This window comes from Pelophylax lessonae, assembly GCF_965119305.1.
Source record: "Pelophylax lessonae genome assembly, chromosome: 3".
NCBI lineage: Eukaryota > Metazoa > Chordata > Amphibia > Anura > Ranidae > Pelophylax > Pelophylax lessonae.
In genome coordinates, this window is record NC_138770.1 from 256,882,847 (window position 1) to 256,908,442 (window position 25,596).

Here is a 25,596-nt window from a genome sequence, read left to right on the forward strand (position 1 = left end):
GAATCTTGGAGACTGTTCACTGCTCCCCCCACAAAGTCCACATATATCCCAATAGGGTATTCCACAGATCCATCTTTGTCATTGGTAGTTATTTTGCTGACTTACCAGTGGACATCTTTTCCACCCCATTAAGTGACATTTAGGTCTTTTTTGACCCTACTTAGTTCTCTCTTGTGCCCCTTCCTTCCCCTCCTCCTTCTTTAACCCTTTGCTGTGGTCCACTCTGCTATTATTGTCTCTTCCCTCTCTTACCTACACTCTTCCCCTACCCTTACTCCACCTTTCATACCTCCCCTCTAGGGGCATGTTGTCAGACCTCAGGCCATCAATTCTAGATAGTCCTTATACCTTCTTTATCTTGGTTATGGCAATGCTAAACATTCTTGCACTCAATGTCCAGGGCCTCAAAACCCCCAACAAGCGCACCAAGGCTTTTCATTCTTTTGCATCCGCTAAGGCACATGTGGTTTGTTTACAGGAGACACATTTTACAACTCAGTCCATGCCTAAATTCTTGGCCGCCAAAATCCTCAAGTGTTTACAGCCTCAGCATCCTCTAAAATTAGAGGGGTGCTCATTGTATTCCATCGCACTACACCCTTTATACTCCTGGCTGAGATCAGGGACCCAGATTGACGCTACCTCATCCTGACTGGGCAACTACTTGATAGCGAAGTTACAATAGTTTCATACTATGCCCTCAACAAGCACCCACCCTCATTTTTTTCCATCTGCTAACAGTTCTTGATTCACATAAAAGAGGCACCCTCTTAATCCGCGGTAACTCTAAGCAAGATTTTTACCATTTCCTTGATGAATCCCCAGTTACTTCCTCTCCTGGTCATACCCGCCTCTCTTTTTAGCAACTCCTTAACAAATTATTGCTCTCAGATGCCTGGAGAGACCAAAACCCTGCATGTCGCCAATATGCCCACATCCGCATAAGGTATTTTCCTGCATAGATCACATCTTTCTAACAGTTGGTTCCTCCCTTCTCCTGGCCTCATCTATTTTCCCAATATCCTGGACAGACCACAGTGCAGTACCCATGCCACTTTTCTCTCTCATCCCTAGGCCAACTCACACCGCCTGGTATATTAATAAGAAACGTCTGGCCTATCCAACCAAACGATTAGACATTGAAACAGCCCTCAAAGACTACATAACGAATATGTCTATTGACACATCTCCCCTAACCTTAAGGGAATCCCACAGGCCAGTCATCGGAGGGGTATGTATCAGTCAAGCTTTCTATCACTGTAAGGAGAAATGCCTTCAACACAAACATTTGGAGGATACCTTCTTTAAAGCCTCAGTGGCTTTCCAATTCTGCCCCTCTCCCGAATCTAAAAGTGATCTTGAAAAATCACGCCTAGAACTGGACCTTTTTTTGACAGAAGCGGCAGAAAAAACCTGCAAAGATCTAGACACACTTTTTACATGAAGTCGAACAAACTTGACACCTTCTTGGCCCTAGCGCTTCGCAGAGCCAAGCATACCCCCGAACCCATTAGGCTTAAACTATTTGCTAATACGTACTCCAGCTACCCCCTAAAAATCATAAGGAAATTCCACAGACACCTCGCACAACTCTACTAAGACCCCAAAACCTTTAACCAGGCCCAGGCGGACTATTTCCTCTCCTCTCCTCCCTCCATATGCCCGCTCTCACCTCTTCTTGTCGAAAGAATCTCAACTGGCCTATTATAGCTGAAGAAATACGCTTATCAAATCAATTAAACTATGCAAATGCCCAGGTCCCTATGACCTTTCTACAACCTACTATAAGAAGTTTGCTCACCTCCTCTCCCCCCTCTTAGTAGGAGCATATAACTCCCTCTGGGATGGGCACTGTTTTTGTGCTGAATCGCTAACGGCGGCTATCTCTATGATCCCCAAACCCCACACAGATGATTCCACCTGGTCTAACTTTGGACCCATTTAAAGCCTTAACTTAGACATAAAAATCCTTGCAAAAATCCTGTCAACCCATCTCAACTCCTATATTGACTCTTTAATACACAGAGACCAGGTGGGGTTTATCCACTCTCGTCAAGCTAGCGATAATGTTTGTCGCACAACTCTCCTGACATATGCTGCTCGCACACGCCACATCCCATCTTGCTTCATCTCCCTAGACATCTGCAAGGCCTTTAATATGCTTTCCTGGCCTTACTTGAACTTCATCTTGCGCTAATGGAGGTTTGGCGTGCATTTCTTGCAATGCACTTCAGCATTATACTCGAACCCACAGCCTGTCTCATATGCTGGCTTTCGCTCGCATTCATTCACTTTAGAACGTGGCACAAGGCAGGGTTGCCTATCTCCCCACTTCTCCTCGCCCTGGCTATCGAGCCCCTAGCCCTCCTTATCCACTCGAACCTCAGCCTAGATCTAGGTGGTCACCAGCACAAACTCTGCCTTTTCACGGATGATATCCTTGTCTTTATGACCTCCTCCCTAATCTCTGCCCCTAACTTGTTAGACACACTCTCCAGTTTTGGTCAAATCTCAGGCCTTATAGTTAACCCTCAGAAATAGACAGCTCTTAACATATTACTGAACCCTCTCCAAACCCACCTCAGTAAGGTCATCCCTTTTCCATGGGTCAATAGACACATCCCCTACCTGGGTATTAAACTTACCGCCAATCCCTCAGGCCTCTATACAGTGAACTATCCCCATATGCTTTCCCACCTCGCAGCCCTAATGTCCAATTGGGCCCGCTACCACTATCCTAGATGGATTGAATCACTGCTGTGAAGATGTCCATTCTCCCAAAACTCCTCTACCTATTTTGAGTAGAGTAGTATTCTCTCCCTATCACAGTACCCTCACACTACCTGCAAATTATGCAGCGCCACACATCTTCCTTTATCTGGAAAACAAACTGAGACCTGACTACCTAAACCTACTCTATATACTTCTAAAACTAGATGAGGCTTATGAGTACCTAATTCTCTGAAATACTATTATGCTGTGCAGCTGGCCCAACTCCCAAAATACCATGCCGCTACTGAAACCACATTATGAGTAGCCATAGAATCAGTGGACTGTGACCCCCTCTCCACAGCCAATCTCCTTTGGTTGGCCCCAGCCCACCGTAGATCCATTACCAACCCGATTATGAGACATAGCCTCGTTTTCTTGGATAGACTTAAGACTCGATTTGGCCTCCAGTCTCCTCATCACTTACACTCTTTTCTTCGCAACCCTTCCTTTTATCTAGCCTGGTCCTCCCTGGCCTCATTTACGGCCTAATCAAGGTCTGGCCTCATCAAGGCCCATCAATTCTTTGTGTCCACCTCTTTCAAACCCTTCTAGACATTCTGTGAGACCCATAACATTCCCTCCTCTGAACTCTTTTGATTCCTACAAGTCAAACACTTCTTTACACTTTATACCCCCTCTGATCCCTCAGACTAAGGTTTTACATCTTTTGAACGGGCGTGTAAGTCCGACCCCACAGGCGTTGGCTAATTTCGGATTATACCTTCCTAGTAGCCCCAAAAACAGTGAAACTACCAGATAATGTTAGCAGATGGGAAATAGATCTTAAACTTACGCCACGCTGATTGGTCATCCATCTGGCAGGCGATTAAACCTTCCTTCCCAAACATTGCCACCTTAGAAACTAACTTCAAGGTCCTTACTAGGTGGTACCTAGTCCCCTTGCAGGAACACACCCCTACATTTTGTCAGATTGTCTCATAGCGCAAGCCTTCTGGTCAGAGATTTTCTCAATCCTATCAAAACATTTTGCCACATTCCTATCACCGAATCCAACAGTGGCAAATCCATGTCCTTGATTCATCGCCAATTTAAGCTACTGCTCCATGTCACTTCTGCTGCCAAGCAGACCATAGCAAAAGCCTGGCAATCCTCTACCCTGTGTGTACTCGCAACAAAGCATATAATCACCCAAACTATGATCCACGCTAAGATAAAGGCAGCACTGTTGGATAAAATTCCAAAATTCGAGAAGCTCTGGAACCCATAGGTGACCCATTTCTTACCCCCTGCTTTTGATGAGACCCTATTGCGCCCATAAACTTTTTAACCATTTGGGTTTGCCAACATGCCCAATCCCCCTCCCTAGGGGGTCCCTCCCCTATCTTTCCTGCCATCTTCTCCCTCACCCCTCTAACCTCACCCCTCTTATCTTTTCCCTTGCCCTCCTTAGCTCTCCTCTACTCCCTTGTCCCCTATCTTTCCCTTTTCCTTCCAGTCTTAATCCCTCCCTAACCTTTCCCTGCAGCTTCCCTGCCTCTGGTTCGGATTCCTAATCAGGTTTACCCCCAAACATGCCCGCATCATCCTCCCCGTTCTACAGTTTTCCTGATCTGGTGCTCTTTGACACTCTCCTCTATTAGTGTGCCAATCTGCTGCCTCAATTATTAATGGCTGGGCATGGCACAAGGAGTAAAAACTGAACCCCCCCTCCTCCTTTCCCTCTCCCCACCAGTTCCCTACCCTTGCCGTTAATGTGCGGGTTGCCCATAACATTTCCACTTACTCTTATGCATCTTAGGGTAGATTATCCTTCCCCGTTATCTACTGAATGGCCACATGGCCTAATTTGATCATTTCAGAACTCCACTTAATGTCATATTGTACTTGCATTGTACCTATGGCACTAACACTATTACTTGCACCTTTACACCGGAACCTATTGTTTTTTTCATTAAAATAGTTTGAATAAGAACTTAAAGGTTGGCCGTGTTGTCTTCCCCTCAGGGTAGAGTTTGTTCTCAGATGGGGTGTCTGGGGGTGCTAGACAATACTCCGCAGCTTACATTCGGCACCCGGAATTGCTTACATTGTTCACGCACACTAGTATTGTTGTCCTGTCATTTACACCCTTTCATGTGATACTATTTACTATTTACTAGCTCCTAATGTATAACAGATACTATCCAATTTTTTTTGTTCTCTGTGATAAACCTCAATAAAAATATTGAACAAGAAAAATAGCTCTGGCAGCAAATGAGTTAAAAGTTGAGAGCCATAGAAAAAAACAGATAAATCTATTGTTTTACCAGCCACTTTCATGGATTCACTTACTAAATAAATACCTACCTTCCAGGTGCAACCACGCCTTTCACAAGATTGTTGACCGGCATTTTCTTCAGGATGGCAGTCAATTCTTACATTATCATTGAAATCTAGAGTATACGATTCTCCAAATGTCAAATTAAGTCCAGTGATATGACCAATCTGAGAACACACACATTTTATTATTTTCGTCTCAAGTTATTCCTTATTAACATAAAGCAAAAATGCTACCACAATCTATTGGCATAACAAAGAAAAAAATGAAGTACACTACATATCTGTATGTATTCTACTTGGAGGTCTCGGATAGGTCTGAGAAATGAATTAAAAGCTAAACTCTATGCACACAGCTTCAAAGTTAAAACTACTGTTATGACCAACAGATAAGAATTCTGTCTTGTGATCTTGGCACCTCTTCACAGAAGCAAATCTTGGACAAATTTCCATTAGAAAAAATGATCTTGTCTAGGACCCATTCCAGACTGACTGAAAAATGAGGGAACAAGCAGCAATCTGGAGAGGGCAGTGCTGCCTACTCCTGACAGCACTGATCTAATTGTGAGAAGAGAGATAGATCCGCGCTTAGGATATAGATTAGTCTGTAGGTAAAAGCTTGGCTGCTGCCTACCTCAAAACCTGTTCAAAGAAATGCACAGTAAAGAATTAAAAAGTATGTGGAGGCAGATGGCGCTGCCAGCAAAGTGTAAGGCGGAAGCAGGAGAATCCTGAAGTGTATATACTCAGGTTAGGCTTGAAAACAACTACTATAGGTAGGATAAATATATAAATGAGCTCTAAAGTACAATATAAAAAATATGCATATATATATAAGTCAATATAAATTATATAAAATCCCAAAATAAATAAGTGACTACTAGTGATAAATTAACCACTTGCAGTCTGCTTACGGTAATAGTACTGCAGCAAAGTGGCTCGTTATCGTCTGACGACGTAGCTCTACGTCATCAGACACTCCCCTGATGGCTTGCTCCCGCTGTATTAAGTCACAGCGGGAGTCGGGCCAGGGGAGGAGCAGCGGCGATCGCCGCTGCTCTTCCCTGATCATCGGGGATCTAGTGTGGAGATCCGCCCGCTTGTGTAAACACAAGTGGGCGGATCTCCTAAGTGACAGGCAGGGTCAGAGTGCAGGGTTCAGCATAGCTGAACCCTGGATCTGTCCTTGTGTCACTCAGTCACCTCCCCCCACACACGTCAGTAAGCACCAGGCATACATTAACCCCTCCCTCTCCAATAAAATGAACTTCTCTGCCAGTGTCATTTTTACAGTAACAGTGAATATATATAGCACTGATTACTGCAGTAATGTCACTGGTAACCCCAAAAGTGTCAAAAATGTCAGTCAAGGGTCCGATCTGTCCGCCGCAATGTCGCAATGCCACAAAAAAAATCGCAGATCGCCGCCATTACTCGTTAAAAAAAACCCACCAAAAATGACAGAAATCTTTCCCTTAGATAGTAAACGCAATAACTTTTGCGCAAACCAATCAAAATACGCTTATTGTGAATTTTTTTTACCAAACATAGGTAGCAGAAAACAAATTGGCCAAAAATGTAAAAAAATTTGGATTTTTAAATTTTTTTGGGGGGAATTTCATATAAAAAAATGTGAAAAATATTGTTGTTTTTTCAAAATTTACGCTCTTTTTTTGTTTACAGCGCAAAAAGTAAAAATCGCACAGGTGATCAAATACCACCAAAAGAAAGCTCTGTTTGTGGGACAAAAAAGACGTAAATTTCGTTTGGGTATAGCATCGCACGACCGCGCAATTGTCAGTTAAATTTGCACAGCGCTGAATCGCAAAAAGTGGCCCAGACGTAAGACAACAAAATCCTCTAGTGGTAAAGTGGTTAATAAAGTAACTCAGTGTCTCCAAGAATTGCACAGATCAAATTGTGCAAACAACAGGTGCAATAATAAAGTGCTAGCGTGCCTATATATATATATATATATATATATATATATATATATGTATATATATATATATATATATATATATATATATATATATGTACTGAAAATACATATATAAAGATCACTAAAAAGTGACTGTGGGTAACCAAAAATTTATAATATATAAAGTGATTGTCTTAAAAACAAAAAGAGGAAAAAAAAAACATGCGATACCAAATCGCAAAAAAGTGCAAGTTGAATCATCCAAAAGTGGTGAGATATATAATAATAAGAAGTATTCAAAAATAGTCCAAATCACACCACGAAGAAATATATTAAAAATTATATATATCCAGTGCACAGTGATATGTGATAGTCCCAAATCGGGGTGCTCCAATAAGGTGTTTAGTGGTGTAGTTTGCCAGCAGGAGTGACTGGTATATCTTCAGTGCTCCTTTCAGTGTGGCCAGTGTGGTGGGTCAGGGTGCTCCCCACTCTCCCAGGACCACACTTACCAGATGTAGTAACCCCTACAGGGGTATTGCGCCTTTATAATAAATAAAGTATGGCTCCAATATCCCTCATTGGTCATCAAGTAATACGTCTGGTCAGTGGCATCAAATATGGGTCCTAACATCCAAGGATAGATGTGAACAGTACTGGGGGTCCTATACTGTGTAATTTCAAGTGGCTAGGTATGATCCGGTTAACGTATGAGGAAGAAAAACTTGTATAGTGTAGTACTAAGTTATAACTTCAAAGTTTAATAGTAAAACGGTACTCACATAACAGTAGTTCAATCAGGCATTAGAATCAGACCTCTCGTTTTTTACTGATTCTAATGCCTGATTGAACTACTGTTATGTGAGTACCGTTTTACTATTAAACTTTGAATCTCCAAATAATAGAGGGCATATATATGGTCGTCTGCAATGTAAATCACAAATTAGATTCAATTACTTAGATGTGAATCAGCTAGTTTTAAAGATAAGACATTTCCAATGCAAAACTCTACTGGTCAGTTTAAGCACCTAGTTCAGAAAAATGTATGCATTGGCTGCTGTCATGAAACATACAGGTATATATATTCCTAAAATTCCAAGAAATGTATTAGGTTAGGAAAGAAAACATTGAAAAAACATACGCACAGATTAAAAGAAATGTAATATTGTCTAGAACTCAATAATTTCGGGTTGTAATCTGCAGTACACATTATATTTACCTTCTTGACAGCATCATAGGAAATGACATGGTTAGACGTTTGCACAACACCATTCTTTCTCACAACAATTTTCTCTATTTCTTTTGGCAATCCCAATATTTTAATTTCATCAAAGTTCAGATTATTTGGATCGGTATAATTTTTATGGGTTACCGTGAGTGCTATTGAATTCTATAATAAAGAAAAAACAAACCAAACAAACCAAACATAAATATATGCACGACAACAAAGTAATATGAAAAATACTGTTTTATTCTCTTTTGTCACAATGTTATGATTTCAGACAGAAAACTCATTAGCAGAAGGTTTTTAAAGCAGGCCATGATAATGCTTTATCTGATTTTATAAATGATACATCTAAAAAAAATAGATTTTTTTTTTTGTTTACCTGTTAAATCCATTTCTTGGAGTACATCACATGACACAAAGGAATTCATAAGTTCATACTACTTGGATTATATTGTTACCTTTAGGTGCGTGGACACTGGCCAAAAAAACGGCAGGAATCCCTGACCAGGCACACCCCCTTCCAAATTAGTTAAACCTTACTTTTCAAATGTATAAATTGAAAAATATTACATGCAGCAATAATCAATAATCAACCACAATGAAGCATCTGGCACGTGCCTCACTACCACATCATAACAATATATAAATCATAAAGTAGTGCAGCGCCTTTGATAGCTACTAAAATAAACTACATTACCCTATCGAATATCTAATTCTCCCTTTAACCACCTTTATTGGTTACCAAAAATCAGTAAATCCATACATTTATACATACAGTTTACTTATTTGCTAACAAGAAATCTACAAATGCATATATGAGCAGTATCTCACAAAAGTGAGTACACCCCTCAAATTTTTGTAAATATTTTATTATATCTTTTCATGTGACAACACTGAAGAAATTACACTTTGCTACAATGTAAAGTAGTGAGTGTACAGTCTGTATAACAGTGTAAATTTGCTGTCCCCTCAAAATAACTCAACACACAACCATTATTGTCTAAGCCGCTGGCAACAAAGTGAGTATACCCTTAAGTGAAAATGTCCAAATTGGGCCCAATTAGCCATTTTTCCTCTTCGGTGTCATGTGACTTGTTAGTGTTACAATGTCTCAGCTGTTAATGGGGAGCAGGTGTGTTAAATTTGGTGTTATCGCTCTCACTCTCTCATACTGGTCACTGGAAGTTCAACTTGGCACCTTATGGCAAAGAAGTCTCTGAGGATCTGAAAAAAAGAATTGTTGCTCTACATATAGATGGTCTAGGCTATAAGAAGATTACCAAGACCCTGAAACTGAACTTCAACACAGTGGCCAGGACCAAGCAGCAGTTTAACAGGACAGGTTCTACTCAGAACAGGCTTTGCCATGGTCGTCCAAAGAAGTTGAGTGCACGTGCTCAGCATCACATCCAAAGGCTGTCTTTGGGAAATAGACATACGAGTGCTTCCAGCATTGCTGCAGAGGTTGATGGAGTGGGGGGTCAGCCTGTCAGTGCTCAGACCCTACGCAGCACACTGCATCAAATTGGTCTGCATGGCTGTCGTCCCAGAAGGAAGCCTCTTCTAAAGATGACGCACAAGAAATCCCACAAACAGTTGGCTGAAGACAAGCAAACTAAGGACATGGATTACTGGAATCATGTCCTATAGTCTGATAAAACCAAGCTAAACTTATTTGGTTCAGATGGTGTCAAGCGTGTGTGGCGGCAACCAGGTAAGGAGTACAAAGACAAGTGTGTCTTTCCTACAGTCATGCATGGTGGAGGGAGTGTCATGATCTGGGGCTGCATGAGAGCTGCCGGCACTGGCAATATGTACTGTGACATACTGAAGCAGATCCCCTCACTTCAGAGACTTGGCTGCAGGGCAGTATTCCAACATGATAACGACCCCAAACATACTTCCAAGATGACCACTGCCTTGCTAAAGAAGCTGAGGGTAAAGGTGATGAACTGGCCAAGCATGTCTCCAGACCTAAACCCTATTGAGCATCTGTTGGGCATCCTCAAACCGAAGGTGGAGGAGCACAATGTCTCGAACATCCACCAGCTCTTGTCGTCATGGAGGAGTGGAAGAGGACTCCAGTGGCAACCTGTGAAGCTCTGGTGAACTCCATGTCCAAGCGGGTTAAGGCAGTGCTGGAAAATAATGGTGACCACACAAAATATTGACACATTGGGCCCAATTTGGACATTTCCACTTAGGGGTGTATTCACTTTTGTTGCCAGCGGTTTAGACATTCATGGCTGTGTGTTGAGTTATTTTGAGGGGATAGCAAATTTACACTGTTATACAAGCTGTACACTAACTACTTTACATTGTAGCAAAGTGTAATTTCTTCAGTGTTGTTACATGAAAAGATATAATAAAATATTTTAAAAAATGTGAGGGGTGTACTCACTATTGCAAGATACTGTATGTAAAAACTCTGTGAAAGACTATTTTTTTTTTTTTGAGGAAGTCTTTACCGGATGTAAGGTGTGGCTTTCTGTGTGTGCTTGCCGATTCACTGTGTGTATCACAAGGGATAGGAGTGCCGAGAGGAAGTAATTGGAGATTGCAGTTAGAAAAAGGATTTTCTGTCACTGTTAACGGTTTAAGTTCATGTGAGTGTTTTTAACCTGTTTTTTAATAATAATTGGGTATGAAGAGCAATATGGTTGTTTGATTTTTATTGAGAAAAAATCCCAATGAAACAGTTGCATGATTGAAATGCTGGGAACCAAGTTAAACTGCCTGGAAATAGCTGTAATTAGGGTCTGAGCCATTTTAGACCTCATAGAATTTAGAGGTCTGACTTAAGTGTGACCTTACATCCTCACTTGATGGTGGTGCCACACTGCACTTGGTGTGGAAGAAGTCATTAGTACAAAAGATAGGGGATTCACAAAGTGGTGTGTGAACACAGAAGAATGCATGTGTTTGTCTTCCGAGTGCTACTGAGGGTTATTTGATTACTAGCACATTAATATGGTGTATATGGACAAATGAATATTTTTTTGTTAGAAAAGTAATCACACACTGTTATATGAGCATTGAGGGATATTTTTTTTTTTTTTTTTGTATATGTATGCATGCTTTAGATTTAATGTTAGCACATGACCACATATGTATAAATGATTTACTGGTGTTTGATAGCATACAAAGGAGGCTAGAGGAAGAATTATAATTTTGAGTTATATGATTTGTTTTAGTAGATATCACAAGAGTTGCACTACTTTATGACTTATAAGTCTCAGTATTGTAGCATGCAATGAGGAACATAGACAAGAAGGGAGGGATCTTTGTGTCCCGTGATGTAGTCCAAGAAAAGGATTTTACAGGTATCCTAAAAAAATCCTAATTTCCTAATCGTACCTCAAAGGACACATTCAAATTCAAGACTACTTGGGATGTCCCAAAGCAATTACCATGAGGAATGGGCACACAGCAACAATGCCAAATATGGTAAAAACACAAAACAGAATAGAAGAAACCTTTCTAACACTACAAAGCCACCTGCAAGACCTTCCACTCAAAACTTGCTTCTGCAGAGGCATAAACATCTACCTGGTAGAAATTAGTAATAGTGTGTGACCAGGTAGCAGCCTTACAAATTTGAACAACAGTAGCTTAATGCCGAATAGGCAGATACGCACTAACACTCCTGTAGGAATCCGCTGCCCTCTAATGTTAGCTGCTAATATCACCATGGTATGAATATTTATATATTACCACTTCCTGTTCCTGGCTGGCTTTAAAAACCCCACATGAAGGAAGTAGATAGACAGGTTTTTGGAAATTGCATGTGTACACGCAAGGGCTGCTACTGCTGCTGTATTTTCGTCCAGACCAAAACAAGAGACTTTTAGGCAAGTTTTCCCAAGTTCTACTATAGCAGCCCATAGTTTCTCGAGAATGTATGTTAATCCTTTGGACAGACATATCTCTGTCCTAAATTTTGTTTTTATCAATTTAAGTTAGTATTTATTAGGTTTTTTAACAAGGTGTACATAAACCTCTATGGAAAAGTTTCAACATATCCACAAAAATAAGCCAAAGCCTGTACCTGTAAGACATTGTTACATTCTTGACATCATTAGGTAGTGTACAAAACCAACAAAAAGTACAAAGAGAAAGAAAAGTAAAGAGTAAAACAAAACCTAGCTTGAGTCGGAGTGTATCTCACACAAGGAACATCATACCTAATTTATTGCAATAATTTCACAGTAATGATATAATTGTCATACCATTCTTTCTAAGGATTCCATTTAACAACAGTGGTCTTCAAAGAGTCCGTGGCCAGTGAATACATTTTGTTGTATGTGTAATGTTTGTGAACTAAGGTTATTACCTCTGATGTTGTTGGGATTAGGGGAGATTTCCAGTGATGTGACCTGCTGTAGGAAGCTATAAGCTCCATCAAGAGAATAAAAATTATGAGGGACAGAGGACAACCCTGACGGGTGCCGTTAGCGATATAAAAAGGGTGGAATAGCATACCATTAACATAAACTTTAGCTGAAGGCACATATAGAATAATGGCTGTCAGAGTATAACCAGAAAAGCCAAATCTTTTAAGGACTTCAACCAGATACTGTCAGTGGTTAGGGTTAAACGCCTTCTCTGTGTCCAGCGCAAGGAGCAGAGAAGGCACTTTTTTTTTACAATTTAAATTTTTATTGGATTTTGAATAATACAATGAAGTACAAAACAGTGGTTTACAATACAAAATAAAAGTGTATCAATGATACAATGTTGGGAAGTTTAGTCATAGAGCCTCAGATAGCACATAATTGGGTTTGCGTATAGCATATCTTATCTTTACAGGGTACAAACTAGTACAGAGGAAGGAAAAAAAATAAGGAAGTCATAGATGCAATGTAAAATACTGTTATAAGAGCATATCCTTAAGATTTAGTCCAAGAGGACCATAGTTGCCATAGTTTTTCAACATTTTTAAATGTGTTTATACGTAGTGATAGTATTTTTTCACATTTGTAGGTAGTGTTGACAGATTCAACTACTTCTGATAGTTTAGGGGCTTCATCTGATTTCCAGTGGTTATTACCATTTTGGAGGCTTTGAATATGTGAACAGATAGGAAGCAGTAATGGGGAGGAATTTTTCCAATGCCTATGTTAAGTAGTGCCAGAGCTGGTTTTGGTGTAGATAGAATGCCAGTGACGGATGATATAAGACTAAATATCTTATTAGAGAAACTTATGCCTACTTGCCCACATTTGCGCCAGCATAGGGTAGATTGGGAAGGAAAGAACTGAGCTAGTTTGAATGGTGTGAGATACCATTGTGATATTATTTTGTGGGAGATCTCCCAATGATTTATGCATCATGAAACAGTATAGGTTGATATTAAAGATTTGAGCCAGTCTTCCTCTGAAAATGTTGTTTGTAAGTCCTCTTCCCATTTCATCATAGGGCTAGTTTTCCAGAATGTGGTTTTACTGTGTAAGGTGTTGTACAAGAGTGATATACATTTAGGGGTGGATGGTGCCAACTGTGTTGCCCAATAGTAGTCATTTAGGTCGACCATCCCAAACCCATCCACTCTTCTATGTTTGATCAGGTGGGCCCACGAGCATCTAGGGCATATGTTTTGCCAAGTATAATTTTTAAGGAGGTTAGTGAGAGATTTTAGGTAAGAAAGGGGTATCGGTATGGAGAGTGTACGAAATATATATAGAATTTGTGGAAGTACCATAATTTTAAATGCGGCTAATCAACCTACCCAAGACAGTTCCTGGTACGTTCTTTGGGACAGTTTTTTAAGTCGTTTTTCCATTAAGGGTGTATCGTTTGCCTCTGCTATCGATGAAATGGATAGGGTTAGGGTTATACCTAAGTAGGGAATCCCCCCAGATGCCCACGTGTAGGGGAATTGTGTGATTAGGTGGGTTTTGGTATTTGTTTGCACCCCCAAATCTAAAATTAAGGATTTCGTAAAGTTCACTTTATAGTAGGAGATGTCACTGAAAGCAGTCAATGTTTGGTGTGCAAAGGGCAGGGAGAATAGTGGTTTAGTTAGGGACAGGATGACATCAACTGCAAAAAGGCTTATTATATGGGATCTGCCTTGGAGTTTAAACCCTGAGATATATGGATGCGTGCCAATAGATTCCGCTAAAGGTTCAATCATGAGGTTGAACATAGAGGGGGATAGGGGGCATCCGTGATGGGACCCGGATGGAGATATGGCAGGACTTGAATAAAATACCGTTAATGAACACTTGAGCTGAGGGATTAGATTATAGTGTCAGTATGGCAGAAAGTATAGACCCCTAGAATCCAAATTTCTTCAAGGTAATTGACATATATTGCCAGTGGACTCTGATTCATAGGTGGTAAGAAACATTTTAGTAACAAAAGCATGTCAATGTATAACCAACTTGTGTTCCAACGGGAACAGTATAGCAGGTGTACTCCTATTAAGAAGCATAAAAAAGAAGCCCTTTTCATATAGGGGCTTCGGGCAGTCTAACTGCAACAAGAGTAGGGGTTTGAGTATGCTGGTGTGTACTCATAGAAAGGACCAGGGCTTGCCTATAGGTTATGTGTGGGTTGATAGGCTCAGGAGCCTCCAGAGGTAGATGGTTGTTGCTTCAGCGGGACCTCTGACCATGCTGGAGCTGTGTTTGGTCTGGGCGTAGACCCAGTGGCGAAGAGGTTGGTGGCCGAATTTTCCAATTTTTAAGTAGGGTAAGTCCTTCTTCTAGGGAATGAATGGTTTTTGATGACCCTTCATGAAAGATTACCAGGCTGGCGGGATATTTCCACTTGTAGGAAATGTCATGGTTGTGCAAGGCTTTCATTATTGTATGCATGTTGTTGCAGCATTGCATGGTGAATTGCAAATAATTAGGGAAGATTTGGAGGTGCCTGATATTTTCTGGTTTTCCTGAATGCATCCAATAACTTCTCTTTAACTTGGAAGAAGTGCATGCGTATTAGAACATCGCGGGGAATGTTGGTAGATGTGATGGTTTTGGGATGCGGTGTACCCGATCTATTGTAAGGTCAGTCGAGGTGAGGTTTGGCACAGCTGCGAGGAAGGTAGCTCTGATAAAATGTGGTAGTTGAGATGGGGTCGTCGATTCAGGTATACCTCTGACTTGTAAGTTATTGCGCCTGGACCTGTCTTCAAGATCTGCTAGTTTAGATTTAATCTAAGTTATCTCTTCTGAGTGCGCTTCTTGAGCATCTACCATTGTGTTAAAGGAGTTGGATGCATTCAGACACAAAAAAACAGCACTAAGATGGGGAGCAAGAATATTTTTCCCCACTGTACCCATCAGGTCCAGGAGATTTACCACTGGGTAGGTTAGATATGACCTTGAGAATTTCTATTTTAATGAAGGGTGAGTTAAGAACCTCCAACTGGGAGGCTGATAGTCAGATAGGGAGGGTTGGTCATGTTTTGCCCAGAAGGGTGGTGTAAGTGGGAGATTCTGATTTTGCTTCTATGGCCTTGAATTTTCCCAGTTAAAAAGTTGCCAGCCTTGTTACTACATACATAGTAGGTCATCTTCATACGTCTAATGGCCCGCTCGTGTACTTTCAAGAGCTCCGAGCGGAGGTCAGATCTGAGGGTAGAAAAGTTGGTGCTGAGGGTGGGGGTTGGACTGGATTTTGTGACTCTAGGTTTCTTATTTCTGATATGAAGGATTTTATGTGCTGTGGCCTTCTTTTCCTAAACCTAGACCCAAGCTTAATGAAGATTCCCCTCATAAATGCTTTATGAGCATTCCATAACATAAACGGGTCAGATACTGAGCCTGTATTCATGTTGAAGAATTTGGTTAATTCTTTTTCTAGGGTTGTTTTGGTTTCTGGAGTTTGTAGAAGGGTTTGATTAGTCCTCCACAGGTAAGCAGGATGTGGGGCCAACGAGTCTCCAATAGTCATGAGAACAGAAGCGTGGTCCGACCAAGATATGTCCTAATTGAAGAGTCCTGTATCCTCTGGAGGAACCATTTGTCTGTCAGAAACAGGTCTAGACGATAAAGGGGTTGTGAGCCACAGAAAAATATGAGAAGTCTTTTTCAGTAGCGTGTAGACAGTGCCATATATCAAACAGATTCTATGTACACAAGACTGATTGTAGAGATAGAGCTCCCTGCTTTCAGGGGGTAGTAGAGTCTAGTTGTGGATCCAGAGGAATGTTGAAGTAGCCGCAAGCAGAAGGGAGAATTGTTTGAGTTTTTCTACTTTTTTCCTTAGCTTGTGTAAATAATGTAGCTGGTGGGTATTCAGAGAATATTTGTGGACGATGATGTATCTAGAAGAGTTGATGTCACATATCAATATAATAATATATCGTCCGGTTGGGTCTATAGTCACAGAGATCAAATGAAACGCTAGGGTGTCTTGTATGGCAAACATTACATCTCTCTTCTTAGCAGGTATTGAGGCGAGTGTGACGTGTGGAAAACTGTTGTGTTGACACTTCGGGGAGATAGTTCATGAAAATGGGTCTCCTGTACACACAGGATATCAGCTTTATGTTGCAGAGCTTCTTTCCAGAGTGATCTGCCTTTTGCAGGCTTGCGACTAAAGAGAGTAAGCTTTCATAAAGATTTTATTTTTCCAGAAGCATTTGTAGCAATCTAATGTTGGATATATAACAGGTCTTTCCATCAGAGTGTGGATTTGTATAGGGATTCCACTCATGTGATAGATTATCCGACAGAAAAAAAAAAAAAAAAAGCAATCAAAAGAAAACGAAAAATTGAACTTAGCATAAACAACGTACTTAACATAGAAGAAAAATGGGGATCAAAGATCCGGTTGCATTATGGAGTAACAAAGCTGCTCCAGAGAGTGGGGGTAGAAGTCCACTAACTAAGGCATCAACGTGAACCCAGAGAAAATAATTGCACTAATTAGTGCTGGTTTAAGGTGGACGGAAGGTAATGGTTTTCAACAATTGTATCCAGTGGTAAATGGTTAGGAACCCTGACGGAGATTACCTCTTTTAGCTGATGGGGGGTTATCTGGAATTATACCCCAGGATTTTAAAAGCTGTAGGCTGAATTCCAGTGGGGAAATTGTATGGTTCTCGCTTTCTCTGTACACCATTTGCTTCATAGGGTTACCCCATTTGTATGTAATAAAGTGATTCCACTGAGCTTTGGTAATAGAGGTCAGTTTCCTCCTCAGCTGCATCGTATATTGTGTAAAATCCACAAAAAGTTGCAGGTTATTATACGGTTGTGGAAAGGATCCTGAAGAACGAGCAGCAAACATTAGCTTATCCTTTATATGAAAAAAATGATGTCTTATCAGCACATCCCTCGGTATATGCTCTGGTATAAAGGAGGGTTTCAGTATACGATGGATGCGATCAATGACCAGATCAAGGACAGGCGACTCAGGCAGTAAAGTTTTGAACAGATAAAGGTCTTATTGTCTCAAATCAGACGATGCAAGAAAAAGTATGTGAACCCTTTGGAATGATATGGATTTCTGCACAAATTGGTCATAAAATGTGATCTGATCATCATCTAAGTCACAACAATAGATAATCACAGTCTTCTTAAACTAATAACATACAAAGAATGAAATGTTGCCATGTTTTTTATTGAACACATCATACAAACATTCACAGTGCAGGTGGAAAGGGTATGTGAACGCTTGGATTTAATAACTGCTTGAACCTCCTTTGGCAGCAATAACTTCAACCAAACATTTCCTGTAGTTGCAGATCAGATGTGCACAACGGTCAGGAGTAATTGTTGACCATTCCTCTTTACAGAACTGTTTCAGTTCAGCAATAATCTTGGGATGTCTGGTGTGAATCGCTTTCTTGAGGTCATGCCACAGCCTATCAATTGGGTTCAGGTCAGGACTCTGACTGGGCCACTTCAGAAGGCGAATTTTCTTCTGTTTAAGCCATTCTGTTGTTGATTTACTTCTATGCTTTGGGTCATTGTCCTGTTGCAACACCTATCTTCAGTTGAGCTTCGGCTGGTAGACAGATGGCCTTAAGTTCTCCTGCAAAATGTCTTGATAAACTCAGAAATGAATTTTCCCTTCGATGATAGCAATCGATCCAGGCCTTGGTGCAGCAAAGCAGCCCCAAACCATGATGCCCCCACCACCATACTTCACAGTTGGGATGAGGTTTTGATGTTGGTGTGCTGTGCCTCTTTTTCGCCACACATAGTGTTGTGTGTTTCTTCCAAACAACTCAAATTTAGTTTCATCTGTCCACAGAATATGTTGCCCGTACTGCTGTGGAACATCCAGGTGCTCTTGTGCAAGCTGTAAACATGCAGCAATGTTTTGTTTGGACAGCAGTAGCTTCTTCTGTGGTATCCTCCCCATGAAATCCATTCTTGTTTAGTGTTTTACATATTGTAGATTCACTAAAAGGGATGTTAGCATTTGTCAGTGACTTTTGTAAGTCTTTAGCTGACACTCTAGGATTCTTCTTCACCTCATTGAGCAGTCTGCGCTGTGCTCTTGCAGTCATCTTTACAGGACAGCCACTCCTATGGAGAGTAGCAGCAGTGCTGAACTTTCTCCATTTATAGGCAATTTGTCTTAACGGGGACTGATGAACAGCACGGCTTTTGGAGATACTTTTATAACCCTTTCCAGCTTTATGCAAGTCAACAATTTTTAATCATAGGTCTTCTGAGAGCTCTTTTGTGCGAGGCATCATTCACATCAGGCAATGCTTCTTGTGAAAAGCAAACCCAGAACTGGTGTGTGTTTTTATAGGGCAGGGCAGCTGTAACCAACACCTCCAATCTCATCTCATTGATTGGACTCCAGTTGGCTGAAATCTCACTCCAATTAGCTCTTTGAGATGTCATTAGTCTAGGGGTTCACATACTTTTTCCACCTGCACTGTGAATGTTTACATGGTGTGTTTAATAAAAACATAGCAACATTTCATTCTTTGTGTGTTATTAGTTAAGCAGACTGTGCTTGTCTATTGTTGTGACTTAGATGATGATCAGATCACATTTTATAACCAATTTGTGCAGAAATCCATATCATTCTAAAGGGTTCACATACTTTTTCTTGCAGCTGTATAAGATCATTTATGGTATGATCAACTGCAGTGCCAATGGAGTGAATCTCCTCAGTAAAACGCTTGGTTAATTGCAGTATGTCTGCATGAATAGAGCTTCTAAGAGAAACTAGCATGTCTTTTAGAGTTGTATTTGATTTTGCTGGTTAGTAGTAGGGAAGGCTAGGATAGAGTCAGGTAACTCTGTAGTAAGGTTCAATGAATCAGGACATAGGGAGAACTCATCCATAGAGGCTGCTTGCTCATCTGGCTTTGATTTAGCTGAGGAAGGTAGAGGTGCTCTGCCCACTCGCCAATGGAAACTGGTTGCTGCCCTGTAAGGAGGAAGGAGAGCCAGCGCCATCCTGCTTCCCCCCGCCAGCCTGACGAAAGAAAGCCGTGAGTTTCTGCGGCCGAGACTGGTCTTTTCTTTTGCGGGTCATAATTCTGCTAGTGCGGGAAGTCAGATCGCTCTGAAGATGCTTGGTGCGCTTTTCTGAAGAGTCACGCCGGAGCCCCGAGGCTAAGCGTCCATCCTCTCATAATCAGTTTAATTTAAACATAAAGTGGTTTTCCATGCATTTAACAGAGTCAAACTTACATGCAGGACAAAGATTTAAAAAATAAAAAAAAAATGGAAAAAGGCCCATAAAGACCAAAGTACAGTGTTAAACACATGGGAGTATCATTCTGAAGTAAATCTGACACCCAAATATCTATATAATATAGAATAGGCTGACCAATGTCCCACAAGTAACAGTAAATACAGCATTCTCAGAAAAAAAAAATAATAAAAGGACGCATCATGTATATAGAGCTAAACAATTTTGCATCAAACTTACGTAGGGTATTAAGAAGGAGGTATGTATATCAAACAAGATATATCTGTGCCTTTTGGATTTCCATTCATCTACAGTTGGCAGATACCCATCGTAAAGCAATCCGTTTTTGTGCAATAAAGAGTAATCTTATGACCACTAAAGTTAGCTTAGTATTCAATATAGTGGATTCAACATAACCTAGGATACATAAACTGGGAGAGGAGCTAGGATAGTACCATATAGATTTACCATTTAAGGTTGATATAACCCCATTCCAGTAGTGTCTAAGCTTTGGACATCTCCACAATAAATGACCATGTGGGTGGTTGCATTTGGCACAGTGCGAGTTCTCCCTGAGACCTATTCTATACAGAAAATATGATGTGAGGTACACTCTATTCAAAATAGAAAAAAAAAGCTGTCACTGTATGGGGGTGATGTACTAAAACATGTTCACACAGAATCTAGTGCAGTTCTGCATAGTAAACAATCAACTTCTAACTTCAGCTTGTTCAATTACAGGGTTTGTAACCCTAAACCATTGCCTTGCTGCCAGCCCCTCTCTTTTAATCTCTTATGCTGCATTGTATAACTGTTTGTAAGAAACAATGACTCTAAATACCTTTTTAAGAAGTGTCTTTAGGCCTGCCACGTGACTCCCAACTCATCTGATAACACAATCTGGGCTACAGCAAGAGGAGCGGAGCTCTCTCTCTGACGTCAGCCGGGAGTCATGTGACTGCTGTGCTGGCTGCTTGGCTCCTCCTGTTTTAGCCCTGGATTGTGTTATCATAGCGGCCGGGAGTCACATGACAGGCATAAAGACACTTCTCAAAAAAGTATTTAGAGGCATTACTTGTTTCTTACAAGCAGTTATACAATGCAGGATAGGAGATATACAGAGAGGAGCTGGAAGTGACATTTGACTGGTTTATTATCAGCAGACACACAAATTTGACAAGCAGAGAGAAGAGAATCGAAGAGAGCTACGGATGACGGAGGCACGGATGACGGAGGCACACAGGCTGACCATGGTGGTCAGGGCTCTATAGCCATGATTATCGTGGTCAGCACAGAGAGGGGGAGACAGGAAGTGGCAGGATCAGCCAGGTTTTTTTACAGTTTCTAGAGGGGCAGGTTAGACAGCACAAGCACTGTGCTGTTTAACTTGCTATAAAAGAAACAGGATCTCTATATATTTTTTTTTTTTTTAGGGTATTTAGGGTAACAAACACTTTAAGTTCTGACAATAAAGCCTGGAAGCTGATTGGTTTCTATGCCCAGCTTCATCAGATTCTGTGTGCATCAGTTTTAGTATATCTCCCCGAGTGCGTTGGAGAGAGTAAAACTGTCTGGCCACTCTGCAATACTTCATCCCAAAGTTCATTAGAAAGGAGACCCAGATCCTCCTCCCATCTGCATTTACTGGGGAGAGAAAATTTAAGAAGAAATTTTGCTAACAACCTCCTGGAAGGAGGTCTACAGAATTGTCCCAATCCTCCTCTTCTTCAGGATTTTAACCAAAAACCTCATCCTACTACCAAAATAGAGGAGGAGAAGGAGAGGGCTCATGTTTGCATCCCAGAGGTTTCAAGATTAGAAAAGGCTGCAAAATTCCTCTCTTGATGCAAAGGAGGATTGTGCCCCTGAGAAAGTGGAAATATCTGATACAGGCAAAGATTCAGAGCTAATCTAATCCTAGGGAGTCATTGCTGGTGGAACTGTGCAAGGGGTCCTCCCTACATGATAGCCATAGCTTGCTGGCAGTCTCTAGGTCCTAATAATCTGCAGAAATCCCACCCCTCCCCCCTTCTGAAAGGCAGGCAAAAGCTAATCAGGTGTCCACAATATTTGCTGCACTTCATAAGCTGTATCCCAAGGAATTTCTGGCTTTATTGAGCTGCAGCTGTCAGACGTGCTTCTTTCATAAGCAACAAGTAAAAAGGCACCACAAAGAAAATGTGTATGGTCTACCCCTTTTGAACACCACTACTTTGGTGAAGCCCTCCTCTCTTAAAAAAAAAAAAAAGCAACACCTAGGTTCAGGAACACCTAGAGAAAAATGCCACAAACTCCACAAAACCTAGGGGCATTCACCAATCCAGTAACATGGCCAACAGGCAAGTCTTCACCCATCATGATGGGGGTACCCGCAAGGCCTTCAGGGACTTTATTTTCCTCCAGGGAGATCACCCTGCCAATGAGTCCACCTAGTTTGTGATACTCATGAGATTGCTGCCTGCAGGAGTTAGCACTGACTCTTGAAAGGGAAAATAAAGTTGTCTGTTCCTGTTTTATTCTTAATTTAAACAATATTAATATCTCATATACTTACAGGTCTTGCATGGAATTCATACAAAACATAAATGCCATGTTCAATTGAGTCTAAAAAAAAAAAAAAAAAAAGAATAGACATCTGAATTTAAAAAGGTATATTGTAAACAACAATATTAACTAACCAAATAAAATCAGCACAGAGAAAAGGGGAAAAATAAACACTGTGCATGAATGTGGAGGTTGTGATTTTTGTGAACATTTTGGATTGATAGCCAAAATGTGTGTAATCAGCTCACAGACTATAGTCTGTGCATGTTATTTTATTTGCAGTTAAAATATGTATAAATGGGTGATAAAAACGTGTTTCCTATGTGTAAACAGAATAAAATAATTTTATTTCTAAAATGTACACTATATGCCAGATAATATACTTTTTATTATAATCTCAAATACCAGATCAGACTGAAACCTACCAATGCTGTTACCATCATCCCAGAAAAGATGTCCATGTGCAGTCTCATTGTTATCCAGAGCAATCAGAAGTTTCATAGGGTTCAAACGACTAAGAAAAAAGAAAAATGAAACAGAAAAAGGTAAATTCAGAGAACGTAATTAAGTATAAAACTTTGTATTTTTTTTTTTTTTTTTTGTGCTTGGGACATACACTAGCCATTGAAATAAAATATTCTGATCAAAAAATGGACCCACGCACATTTTTATCAATTATCCTATCACAAGCTGAGAGGTAATTTGTAAACTTCACTGTAGATATGCATGCCGTTTATACTACTAAAGAATAATACAAGGAGCACATAGCTGGAAACTATTCTTGTTTACCTGCAATTACTTAAAATGTATATTAAGATAAAACAGTTTTGAGTCTTGGATAGAGTAGGAAATCAACCCTGTTAGGTTTATATTAAAGTTTATGTCGCAATTGGGGAGATTCAATCTGTCTATTTGTTCTAGTAACCTATGTCATTGGAACCAAAAGTAATTAAACATCCAAAATTTTGAGCTGTCACCAGAATAATTAAAATGCAATATTTTTCCCTTTTCACTTTAAGGACTTTACAGGGGTTTTAGCCCTTCTCACTCAATCCAAAATGTAAAAAAATAGCTTTATATACATTTTACCTGAAGCTATGTATTCCCTTACGAAACACATCTGAATCTATATATCTATGCAATCTATCACACTAAGACAACTTGTCAGGCGACTTGTCAGCCTGACAAGTCGCGGACCGTTGCGGTCCATTGTGTGGTACAGGAACGGTTTTAATAGGAGTGACACAAGTCGCTCCGACTTAGAAAAAGGTTCCTGTACTACTTCGGGGCGACCTGGAGCAACTTGCATAGACATTCACTTTATGAAGTCCGTGCAAGTCGCACCGAAAGTCGCACTGCACGCGACTTCACAGGTCGCCCCCGAAGTCGTGCCGCTTCAGTGTAAACCTGACACATTCATTCATTTTCTAGATTTAATCACAACAGATATTTACCTAAGATGTGTGTTAAATGCAGGAGCCTGTTGTGGTAAAATGTATCCACCACGCACATGAAGGTTAATGTGGTGAAGAGGGGCTTGCAGTGTTTTCCACTGATTACTTGACGTAACTTCTTTTCTAGCACCCTTTAGATAAAAAAAAAAAAAAACACTGTTTATAACATGTTCAAGAAACTGTGTATGCAAAGCAATGATTTTTACATGAATTCAAATATAGAATATTTTTTTTATTTCATGAATTATAGGTAGTTTCCAAAAAGTAAAGAAATTGTGTAATCAACAATAATTTAGAAAACATCTCTGCTATTTAAAGTCGCATCATCTTTAAAGTAGTTCCTGCGCTACTTTGGCCTGATGTTCATGTGACTTGAAGGCAATAAACTTCAATGTAAACCCTCGAACATTGCACAAAAGTCGCACCTGCATGATATACATGCAACCTGTGGAGGATTTGTGAAAAGAAAAGAATGCTGGCAATGACAAATGTAAAAAAAAATGTGTGGGTTCCCCTACAAAATCCATACCAGACCCTTTTCTTGTGTGCAGCCATTCCTTTCATAGATATCATTCTACGGCAAGAGAGCTGAGGCTAGCACCCTTTTGTGGAGTCAAATTCACTTAATTATCTCACCTGGAGTGGCACATTTCTTGCTCACATTACCCTTATCTGAGCATGCAACCACGCAAGTCAGAAAAGGGGGAGGAGCGAGCTTGCGTGTGCCCCCCTAAAGCACCTTGTCCCCTCTTCCCAAAGGGGCCTCTTCCCCACAACCCTGGCCAGTGGTTGTCAGCTTATCAAAATCTGGTAGTTTAACAAGGGGGCCCCCAGATCCCGGCCATCCCCCTCCCCCCATGTGAATAAATATTGGGTACATAGTATCCCTACTCATTCACCAAAAAAAAAAAAAAAAGTTTTTTGCAAAGAATGACAGTAGATCGTTTTTTTTATTTATTTATTTTTTCAGTCGGCGGTAGCAGCAGGCATCGTGATTGATGATGGATCTACACTGGAGGAAATTAATTTTGATTATTTAATAAAGGACTTGTCAAAAACATGTGTTGTGTTTTTATATACTTTTTTACAATTTTTCGGTGAATGAGTAGGGATGCTATGTACCCCATACTCATTCACATGGGGGGGGGGCCGAAACCTGGGGTCCCCTTGTTAAAAAGGGCTTTCAGATTTTGAAAAGCTCTCCACCTGCAGACCACCACAACCATCAGCTCGCTCACTTCCCCCTTGCCTGACCTGTCAGCCCGCATGCTTGGATAAGGATCTGGTAAGGATTTAAGGGGGGGGGGCTTAAAATCCATACCAAACCCGAAGGGCCTGGTATAGATGGGGGTGTATCAGAAAGACTGTCCGTGGCCATGTATTGAGTATCTTCACCAAGAATCATGCTCTGTACTTCATTCATTACACCATATACAAAAGACTTCCTTATAGAGGCACTCAACACAAAATAGTAAACAACCAATTTGAGGCTGATTTACCAAATCATATGAGTTTATGTGCCTTCAAATCAATGCATATGTAGAACAGGCCCCTGGACTTTATCTATGCAGTACTGTTATGATTGTTGGATGAACAAACCCTTTAAAGGGTTCCTTTATGTTTGCATTTAAAGTTAACATGACTCAAGTGTCCTCAGCAGATTTACAAACACTGTTCAGATTTGAAAAAAAGAGTGTGTCATACCTTGTGCTCTCTCCCAGAGCCTATCAGAAAAACTCCTAATGTGAGCGAGCCTCCCTGTGTTGCCTAAATGGCAGGAA

General features: G+C 40.6%; 1 protein-coding gene across 1 annotated transcript in view; it reads right to left on the reverse strand.

The window, feature by feature from the left end:
- Nucleotides 1-25,596, reverse strand: part of SI (sucrase-isomaltase) — a 331,665-nt gene that overhangs the window by 102,913 nt on the left and 203,156 nt on the right. Inside the window, exons 43-47 of the mRNA XM_082249620.1 lie at nucleotides 23,816-23,946; nucleotides 22,787-22,875; nucleotides 22,372-22,421; nucleotides 8,190-8,360; nucleotides 5,080-5,217 (exon numbers count right to left, since the gene is read on the reverse strand). Coding sequence (XP_082105746.1) covers nucleotides 5,080-5,217; nucleotides 8,190-8,360; nucleotides 22,372-22,421; nucleotides 22,787-22,875; nucleotides 23,816-23,946 — 579 coding nt within the window. The remainder of the gene's footprint in view (nucleotides 1-5,079; nucleotides 5,218-8,189; nucleotides 8,361-22,371; nucleotides 22,422-22,786; nucleotides 22,876-23,815; nucleotides 23,947-25,596) is intronic.